This window comes from Formica exsecta, unplaced genomic scaffold (genome assembly GCF_003651465.1).
Source record: "Formica exsecta isolate Colony F162 unplaced genomic scaffold, ASM365146v1 scaffold221, whole genome shotgun sequence".
Taxonomy (NCBI): domain Eukaryota; kingdom Metazoa; phylum Arthropoda; class Insecta; order Hymenoptera; family Formicidae; genus Formica; species Formica exsecta.
Window position 1 is genome coordinate 37264 of NW_021849508.1, and position 11093 is coordinate 48356.

General features: G+C 39.1%; 1 protein-coding gene across 1 annotated transcript in view; it reads left to right on the forward strand.

The window, feature by feature from the left end:
• LOC115235403 (H/ACA ribonucleoprotein complex subunit 4-like) overlaps positions 1–1492 on the forward strand; it is a 6551-nt gene extending 5059 nt beyond the window's left edge. Inside the window, exons 6-7 of the mRNA XM_029807178.1 lie at positions 877–1168; positions 1295–1492. Coding sequence (XP_029663038.1) covers positions 877–1168; positions 1295–1474 — 472 coding nt within the window. The 3' untranslated portion in view covers positions 1475–1492. The remainder of the gene's footprint in view (positions 1–876; positions 1169–1294) is intronic.
• Positions 1493–11093: the final 9601 nt, after the last annotated feature.

Here is an 11093-nt window from a genome sequence, read left to right on the forward strand (position 1 = left end):
AGCTACAAGAATATGCAATAAAAAATGGGGGGTTCCATTTAAGAAAACATCAATCACATTGACTTGGCCTTGAAAAGGTCATTCAAGGTCAAGTCCATATTTTCATCATGTGTCCCCCTGTGAATCATACAACTTTTGTCTAAAACATTTTCATCTTAAACTTATAGATTTTAAGATATTTCAGTGGATACATTAAAATGGCCTACCCTGTATATATATACAGGGTGTCTCATAATAATCGCCTCACCCATAATGTGCAGGTAGAGCGGGTTAAACTGAGCAGGAAAGTCCTGTATCATTTTGCGATTTTTGTTATAATTATTGAGAAGTTAATTAATAAAGATCGACCAATTCATGCAAGTATAAGGACGCAGCGAGAAGAGAACCCAAAAGTAGGCGCGCGACAAAATTTTGAGAGGAGTGCTTTACAAATGACAACAGTTATGTACGAGTGGTGTATAATATTCCGTCGAATATTCGACTGTGATTGGTCGATTTGCTTGCGACTGGCGACATGCGATCAATGTAGAACGGGCTTAACAATGGATTCTCGCGTCTTAGCAACCACATATCAATACAGCCCATATCAGGCCGTTCTTTCTCACCGCGCGATAATACTCGCGTGAATTGGCTGATCTTTTTTAATTAATTTTTCATTAATTATTGCGAAAATCGCAAAAGTAGAGAACTTTCCTACTCGGTTTAACCCGCTCTAAATGCATATTACGCGTGGGGCGATTATTATTAGACATCCTGTATATAACAATGTTGTACATTATTCAACTTCTTGCATTATCTGCTATTCAACTCGTAAGAAAAATTCTGAATTTATATATTATTTTTAATTTATTTTTAAAAATTTATTTAGAATTTTTAAATAATATTTAAACAAAATTTTATTTATATGTATTTAGCTATAGCTTTGATGACCTCTCCAACTATGGCTGCTTGTGATCATGGAGTAGCTGCAAAAATTAAAAGAGTAATCATGGAGAGAGATGCATATCCAAGGAAGTGGGGTTTAGGTCCTAAAGCATTGCAAAAAAAACGTATGGTACTTGAAGAGACCTTAGATAAATATGGAAAACCAAATGAAAACACACCTGCAGATTGGTTACAAAATTACACAGATTATTCTGCAACAGCGACGTCAACGGCAGACATTAAGGCAAGTCTTAATTATTTTAACTTTCTAATTTCTCCAATATTTTTTTTAATATGTAGATATATATATGCGTGCGTGTGTGTATGTGTATGAGATTGACTATTTATAAAATATTTAAAAAAAATGTAGACGGAGAAAAACGGTGACGTTGGCTCTAGAAAAAGGAAAAGAGAAGATGATACAAGTGTAATGGATACAAACATTTCTGTGAAACAAGAAGTAATATCACCGGTATTATCATCAGAAGATAAAAAAAATAGAAATAAAGATAAAAAGCATAGAAATAAAGATAAAAGGAAGGAAAAATAAAATTATATTATACATTCTAAGAAAAAGTTCTTATTTCATTGTATATTACCTCATTATCAGCAGATATCTATCGTATACTTCTCTTTTGTTCGTTAAACGTTGGGTGCGTTCAGGAGACAACCGTTGAATAGCAATCGAATGTGATTGGTTCTTACTTTTAGAACCAACAAATCAACGTCGAGTGTTGACAAGACGATGCTCAACAGTTGTGTTTTCTGAACGCGTCCATTTACATACCTCTGATTTACAACAATTTGTAATATTCAGTCCAATAAGTACAACAGATTCGCTGTAAACGACTTGCAACTAGTGGTGGAATACCCGCTTTAGACCCTAAAATCTTTTTTAAAGGCTCATTATCCGTTATTAAAACAAATTTTCTGCCGTAAATGTATTTATGGATTTTTTTTTACTGCGAAAATCCCAGCGCTTCGCGCTCCAATTGGCTGTAGTTTTGTTTGGCCTGTGTCAGTGGCCGCGTTCAGCAGAGAAAGCGCTTAGTTATCGTCTTGTCAACACTCGACGTTGATTCGTTGGTTCTAAAAGTAAGAACCAATCACATTCGATTGCTACTAAGCGGTTTTCTCTGCTGAACGCGACCAGTGTCGCGGATACAAAACGTATTGGTCGCTGTTTGCCATCGATAGTATGGTATAATACCGCGCCTACCCCCGCTCTCACGCGTCGAATTCTATGTAAATTCTAGAGTTGACGTTGTAATGTGTTAACAGTTTGTTTCGCTTTAACGCTTCCTTGCTTTCTACGAACACCTTCTCGCACTCATCCGATGATCTGGATCCCTGCTTCCTCCGCATCGCACGCACGTACCCTCCCTGCCGAAAATGATTGATTAAAACCGATAAAAACATAATCCGTTTTAATCAGTTTTAATCGGTTCAATCCGCGCCCGGATTAAAGAGTAATCGATTTTAATTCCGAACGAACCCCATACAGCACAGAACATTGCAATTACATTGCAGCAATGTTACAATCTTGCAAGTTGCAATGTAATATTGTTGAGACATTATTGGAACATGTAATTGTAATATTTCATGAGAATATTACAGCAACATTCCAAAAACATTACAAAAAACAGTTTTCGATAATCGCTAGTTCGTTCGTTTATCGCTATGCAGCGCGCGTTGCTTTATCTATCCTATATTTAAGTTTTAATCACGATGGTTATATAAATCTTGCAAAGAGCGGCTAGTAAAATTAAAGGTATAATAACTATTTTTATCAGTTTAATTTGTCTGATACGATCCCAACACAAGGAATTCAGATATTGAACTGATTGTTCAGAAATCGGACAAATAAGTGTCTGAAAAAGTTAAAATTATCCATTTATTGTCTATATAAGATGTAAAAAATAGAGTCTAATATTTGTATAAATAAAATTTCAATTTCTATGAATTAAATTATTTAATCATTATCAATTTCTTAAATTTGTAAATTATTTATAAAATAGCGATGTTAATTATAGAAAACAGAATTATAGATAACAGAAAATTGTTTAATAGTTTCCATTTCTATATAAAACCAAAAATTTGGTAATAATTTTTTAATATGTAAAATGCTTCAAATTTAATAAATAAACATTGTGAATATATAAAAACATCCAAGAGGGACGAGAAAAAACACGTTCTAATTCACAAAATCTTTTTTTCTTATCTCTCTTGGATCGCCTTTATATATTTTCAAAGTTTATCTATTAAATTTGAAGCGTTTTGCATATTTGTAGCAATGCATTTCAATATTACAAATACATTGCACCGTAACATTACTGTAGTCTTACATTGTAATATTTTTAAGGGCGGACATTTTAACGTTGCCGCAGACTTGCAGTAACATTGCAGAAACATTTCGCAACTTCCATGCAATATTACAATGTTTCAATGTAAGATCTATGCAACGTTTCTGCAATCTTTCGGTGCTGTATGGGACTATACCCATACCACAGTATATACAGTAGCGCAACTCCCTGTCGGCACCTTTGATGTTAGTATTGGCCAAAACGAGTGCGCATGCGCGAAATAAGTAAGTTGGTCGGTACTGAACTTCTCTCTCGCTCACTCTCGCTTTTCGTTCTCTCTCTAACTCATTGATACATATATATAGCAATAAATAATAATCCAAAATAATGTATTTTAATAAATAATATATACAGATAAATTGTTAATAATATATTTAAAAAAGAAAAAAATATCGTTTCGTAATCGCATTGTATCAAAAACTCTGATAAATTGTGCGATCGTACAATAAATAACATATAATGTCATCTATTCCGCCAAATAAGGTAGGCAGTAGGCATTTAATTGGGTATTTAAATAGTGTGAGAGCGAACGAAAGAGTAGAAAAAAAGAGTAAGTGAGAGAGAAATTTAGATGGCGTTACTGGCCAACTTACTTATTTCGCGCATGCGCACTCCGTTTTGGCCAACACAAAATTGGGAAAGTTGCGCTACTGTATATACTGTGCCCATACAGCACTGAGAGATTGCAGAAACGTTGCATAGACCTTACATTGAAACATTGTAATATTGCATGGAAGTTGCGAAATGTTTCTGCAATGTTACTGCGGAAACGTTAAAATGTCCGCCCTCAGAAATATTACAATGTAAGACTACAGTAATGTTACGGTACAACAGTGATGCCAGAATTGAGACGCGAGCAACACGACTCCGTAATGGTACGCTTACACACACAAGCGTAAACCGTGTACATGTAATGCGCAGAGCGCTCTGCGCATTACATGTACACGGTTTACGCTTGTGTGTGTGTATCCCTACCATTACGGAGTCGTGTTGCTCGCGTTTCAATTCTGGCATCACTGCGGTACAATGTATTTGTAATATTTAAATATAATGCTACAAATATGCAAAACGCTTCAAATTTAATAGATAAACTTTGAGAATATATAGACATCCAAGAGAGATAAGAAAAAAAGATTGTGAATTTACGCAAATACAACGAGTTTTTTCTCGTCTCTCTTGGATGTCTTTATATATTCTCAAAGTTTATCTATTAAATTTGAAGCATTTTGCACATTAAAAAATTATTATCAAATTTTTGCTTTTATATTCAAATTTTATCGACCATTTTCGGCAGGTTGTAGCATATTTGCGGCTGTTCAAGTAGATATTCTAAAGAAATATCAATTTTTTCCGGTAAGTACATATAAGCTGCCCTGCCGAAAATGGTCGATTAAAACCGATTAAAACATAGTCGGTTTTAATCGGTTTTAACACCTGGAAATAGAAAGCGGTCGAGCGGGGATATAAGGCGGACCCTCTGCGGAGAAATCGTATGTTTGTTTTTAACAACTGAGTCCGTTTCAATTGTAGAAACACCGATTCAATAATTGATTGTGACTCATGATAACAGCAAATCCGACTTCACACGACATAAAATCAATTTACTTTTCATCTGCGAAATGATGTAATTTTTTATTAAGAAAGATTATTTTCACCTATGTATCGACTATGGTAAATTCCAATTCTATTGCATTAAAACAGGTTTAATTATAACTTTATGAAATCGTATAATTTCGGATTGAGGTGGAAATATGTCATCCAACATTAATCTCGCCTGAAGGATACTAAATTCGATTTGACTATTTTCAATCGGTTTTAATACCGCATTTTCGGTGCAGAAATCCCGATCGATTCGGATTACATTTTTTAAAATCCGTTTTAATCGACCATTTTTGGCAGGGATGGCTCTTGCAGCCAGCGCGATGACGCGTCGCACGATATCCAATGAGGGTAAATATAGCGAAAAGGGGACCCAGCCCCAATAACCTTGATATATGTTGTCAAGGACATAATTCTGAGTAACTTTTTCTTCTAATTTAATCGTCACTCGTTGCTTATTAAAAAGATTTTAACAAAAAAAGTTTGGAATATACTAAAGTGCATGCATGGACAGGAAGCACGCGCGCGCGCGCGCACACACACACACGGCGCAGGATCAGCGCACATGGTTTTATAATCGTAGTACCTTAATAATTAACTACCAAACGTTGTAATTAGACTACCAATCACCACCAAACGATTGTTTTTCAATTAAGACCAATTTTAACAAAATTGGTTGGTAAATAATATATTTGTTCGGCTAACTTTACAGCTTCCAGTTAGGGCCAATTTCACCAAGTCTAAAAAAAACGATTGACCACCAACCGTTTTAATTAAGCTACCAATCATCACCAAACGATCACCAAACGATTAGATAAATTTAATTATTAAAAAGTTATAGTGGTCCGGCTAACTTTACGGAGCTGTGTTGTGGTTATACAAATACTTATATATTTAAATAATTTCTGCATATTACTTTGATACTGCGAAATTAACATTATCGCTCTCGGATCCATCATATTTTGTTATAAAAATTTAACCTTAATATGTCAGAATACTGACAGTTGTAGCTGTAGTTTGTACAGTTGGTAACATCTAATCTTATCGTAACTCTAGTGTAACTTTGCTCAACCAGAGAGAAGCCTGAGAGAGGCAATGCCGGCGATTTTCGTGGGACGCTTTTTCTAGGCCGTAGAGCAGCGCCGTGCATCCACTTTTAGGAATTGGAAACACTTACCCACATCCACTTTTCGGTACTGTCGGTCAAATCTCCATATGGTTCATGTCCGTGCTACATCCACTTTTCGATACTGTCGGTCATTTGGTTCATATCCGTGCTACATCCACTTTTCGATCTTTTCGATAGTGGTAGTACACTGATCGCTTGACAAAAAAAGATGATTGCGCCGTCTTTGTCTCTCTTTCATTGCGTATGTGCGTAGTATCTGTGAAGGCACAAACACCGATACGTTGAGCACACGGATGCGATCGTTGAGAGATAAATCTAGACAAGGAGCGACAATCGCGTGCTGTCCTTGTTCTTCTAACGTACCGCTTTACGGTCGAGATACAACCTGAAAATGCTTTCTGGCCTCTCGTGGCAGAAAGCAGTAATGCAACAAAATTAACGGGCGCCTATTTTTTGAGAATTTGCTATTTGTATATATACATATGTGCATATATATGTTTAAATTATAGTTAAAATTATACGTGCAATTAAATATTGTATGTTGATCAATAATAATATAGATAACAGAGTGAATAAATATACAATATGTAAGACACGGTTGCCTGTTAGGGTGCCATTACATGGAGCGCGGAAACGCGGAAACGCGGAAGAGAATTGTAACTAGAAAAGTAACTATTCCGCGTTTCCGCGAATTGAGTCGTTTCTTTCCGCACATTTGAGCGGAATCCGCGGAATCCGTTACCGTCTCAACAAAACTCAACAAAAGTGTATAGAAAATATAAAAACTTTATAAATGGATGGTCCTGTAAGTATTTGAATGCTTTTTAGTACTTAATAAACATAGTAGCTTGTTATTTTTGGAGACATTCTGAGATAGTTGAAATATTTTTCAGGATCTCCCAATTGCATCTCCACAAGTAGATTGTCGCTGTCACCTTGAAGAAGTCTTCTTGTCTCAGTAAAAATAGCCGTACCCATATTTTTTTATTTGAGAACTTTTTTATTTAACTTATACTTTTTATAATTTTTTCAATCGAAGGATTTTACATTATATATATTTACTAAATAAAAATAAATTAAGATACCATTTTAATTACTTCAAGATTCTTGTACTAATATCTGTTATTTTTTAATACATAGCATAGGCTCTATAGCATTGAAATCCGAACGTTACTACTACAGTGCACTTATTTTCATTAAACAACGGTACACATCTATCATGCATCCAACAAGCGACCCAATTCATGCTTAAGCACAAAACGGAATGAAAATTCTTACATCGAGTTATTTCTGTATAGAAATTCACACTCTAGATAGACACAATAATTCTCAAAATATCACAAGCTCAATTACGCCAATATCTATCAATATTAATATAATTTTTATTAATGGCATTTGACTTTCCTCTCTATCTCGCAAGTAAAAAAACAATGTGAAAAAATACTATACTGTATCACTTACTTGTTCTTGAGATCTTCGTTATCATCCCGCAAGCATTTGATATTGAGCTCGAGCTTGACGCGTTCCGTGTCTGCCTCGTCGAGCAGCTTCCGCTTCTTCTTCTTCTTCTATTTATTGGCAAGGAACAGAGTACATCACTGTTCATGCTGCCAGAGAGCCATTTCAACTTAGTTTACAAGGATGAGAACACTGCGCATGCGCGCCAAAGCAAGGCTCCAATTCGTCGAGTCAAATCGAAATGTTATTCAAGCGTAGGAAGGAAACAATAAGAGCGACTATTTTATAGGACGGAAATTTTAAAAGCTCAAAGATGTCATAGGGGGGAGGAACTCCAAGGCCTCGCTCGACGGCAGAGAGGAGCGAGCCACGCTGTGCGGAGAGCAGCGGACAGGACCAAAGGACATGGCCAATATCCTGTTGGGGAGCCCCGCAATCACATGCGGGGGAGTCCACAATGTTGCACCTAAAAAGATTATAGTTTAGATTATAATGATTAGAACGAATTCGTGCGACAGTCACCACCCCAACGCGATCAAGAGAATGACTGTAAAACCATGCATTAGGCGAAAAAGATGGATACAGTCCAAAGTACCGAGAGCCCTTCCGACCCGCTTGGGAAGCAAGAAAGTCCCCTGTAGTCTTAATATATCTATCTCGAGCAAGTGAGTAGAAGTCCGTATGAGGAGGGAGATACTCCGAAGCCTCACCCTACCTTACAGCCCGCCCAGCAAGGAGATCCGCCGTTTCGTTACCCAGGATACCCACATGCGCGGGTATCCATGTTAAAATAACATCAATGCCCTGGAGAGAGGCTGACCTCAGCTTATTTTTGAGAACAAGGACGAGATAGCTGTAATCTCTGTCGATTCTGCCGGAAGAGATGACATCAATCACGCTGTGGGAGTCCGAGAATATCGTCACCTTGTTAACACCATTTTCGAGGATGTATTCCATCGCGTGAATGATGGCCATGCATTCACCTGAAAATACAGAGGAGCTACAGTCAGCCCTAAACATTTTTTGAATGTGGAGAGACGGCGAAAAGACTCCAATGCCAACACAATCCCCAGGTTCCTTTTTGGAAGCATCCGTGAAGATTAGGTGTCTACCATCAATGAGATGGGGCAGGGACGATTGAAAAGTAAGCTGAGGAAACGGAGCCCGGCGAATCCCCTCCACGACAAGGGGAGGGGTAACCTCGGAGGTTGGAAAGATAAGGTTTCATAAGAGAAAAGATGCATAGGAACCTTAGAAAAAGAGGCAATTCTACGCTTGTATTCTTTATTCAGGCAAAAGGCTCTATACAGAAGGAATCTGTTGAACAGGTTATATTTGTTATTGTTAAAAAGGGCAGCCTGAAGGTCATAAAGCTTTTCAATAAGAAGATTGTCCCTAAGTGCAAAAGATCGGAAAATAAATTTCGATGTCAAAAAAGTAAAACAATGTCTAATTGGACTAATACCCGACTCCGCATAAACCACAATAGTAGGGATAGTCTGTCTCAGGCCCATACAGTAGCGAAGGGCCCTACGCTGAGTCCTCTCCAAGAGTTCCACTAGACCAGAATTATGCAAGGGAAATATAAAGGAGCCATATTCAATAGAGCCCCGAACGAGAGCTTTAAAAACGCAGAGCAGGGTCCTGGGGTCCGCTCCCCACCACACCCCCCTCAGCAATTTCAAGATGTTGGAAAGTTTCCCGCACTTGTTCACCAGATAAAGGGCATGAGTTTTGCCGCTGAGAGCGGGATCAAGATAAATGCCAAGGAACTTATGCGATTGGACCGAGCCAATAGCAATGCCGTTCAGCTCGATTGAAAAACTCAAGGGATTGACTCTTTTTTTGGTAAATACCATGAGGGCCGACTTAGACGGGGAGACAGACAAACCCCTAGCAAGCAAGAACCGCGACAGGCCATCAACCGATCTTTCCAAGGATCTGAGGGCGATCTTGGGATCAGAGGATCCGGTATAGAGTGCAATGTCGTCCGCAAATTGAACGATCCGACAGTCACGGGAGAGATACTGTTTACAGCCAGACACGTACAAGTTAAATAAAAGAGGGCTCAATATGGAGCCCTGTGGTACTCCCTTATCCGAAACAAAGTGAGGGGAAATCTCGCCGTTGAAGACAAATTGGATATTTCTATAATTAACTAGTTGACATATGAACCAGCAAATTTTCGGGGGGAGTCCCAAGTCAACGAAATCCCTGACCAAAATATTAGGGACGACATTATCGAACGCCCCCTGGACATCCAGAAACAGACACGCCGTTGATCGTCCCGAGACAAACCCGCCATGAACATCAGTCGTTAAGACACCCAAGTTGTCCGAACACGACCTCCCTCTACGGAATCCGAACTGAAAAGGGGGGAGAATCCCCGAGGATTCCACCCACCAGTCCAAACGAGTCAGAATAAGCTTCTCCAGAACCTTCAAAAGGCAAGAGGTGAGCAGTGATGCCAGAATTGAGACGCGAGCAACATGCAACCGAGGTGGAGGGGATAACACACACAAGCGCAAACCGCGTACGTGTGAGCTCGGTGCTTCGGCTAGTTTCGGATAGCAGAAGAGGACAGATATACTGTTTCTGTCTCTCTTCTTCCTATCGAGCCGGCAACTATAGCGACGGGCGTACGGGCGACAGCGACGGGCGATGTTGCTCGCTTCTTGATTCTTGATATACATGAGCGTTAAATGTTTTTTTTTATATATAACACATTAATAGGCTGTAAAAAGAACATTTAACGCTGTCATGCATCAAGAATCGAGAAACGAGAAACGAACAACATCGCCCGTCGCCCGTCGCTCGTCGCCCGTCGCCCGTCGCTCGTCGCCCGTCCCTGTCGCCCGTACGCCCGTCGCTATAGTTGCCGGCTCGATAGGTAGAAGAGAGACAGAAAACAGTACATCTGTCCTCTTCTGTTATCCGAAGCTAGCCGAAGCGCCGAGCTCACACGTACGCTGTTTGCGCTTGTGTGTGTTATCCCCTCCACCTCGGTTGCATGTTGCTCGCGTCTCAATTCTGGCATCACTGCAGGTGAGAGGAATAGGCCGATATTTTCCCGGGGTGGATTTTGGGATAAGAAAGACCAGGGAGTGATGCCACGAAGCCGGGAAGAGAGGAGCGTATTTTTGCATTTCGAATCACCGACAGAAGTTCCCCGAGGGTGAAGGGACTATCGAACATCCTGCAGGAGTAACCAGGGGGGAAGTCACCAAGAGAAGAGTAGACCCTATGAAGAGCGGATGGAGGACATAAGGAGTTGATGGAGAGTCGAATTTCCTCTAAAATGCGGCAGTTAGAACTAGAAGAAGGAGTAGCAATGCCCAAGTGACGATTCTTAAATCGCTTGATAACTTTCCAGATGTAGGTGACAGGGGTGTTAGGATTGAGATTTTGACAAAAGTCTCTCCATCCTTTTCTTTTTTCAGATTTTAAAATGCGTCTAGAAATAGCTTCCTGTTTTTTAAAAGCAAGAAAATTAGAATATGAGAGAGACCTCTTGAAAGTAGAGAGAAGCTCACGTCTAAGGTCAACCGCCGCCTGGCAAGAGTCATTCCACCAGGGGGCCGGCAAAGTGGTTCGTTTTTTATGGTGACGAGAGGGTTCCT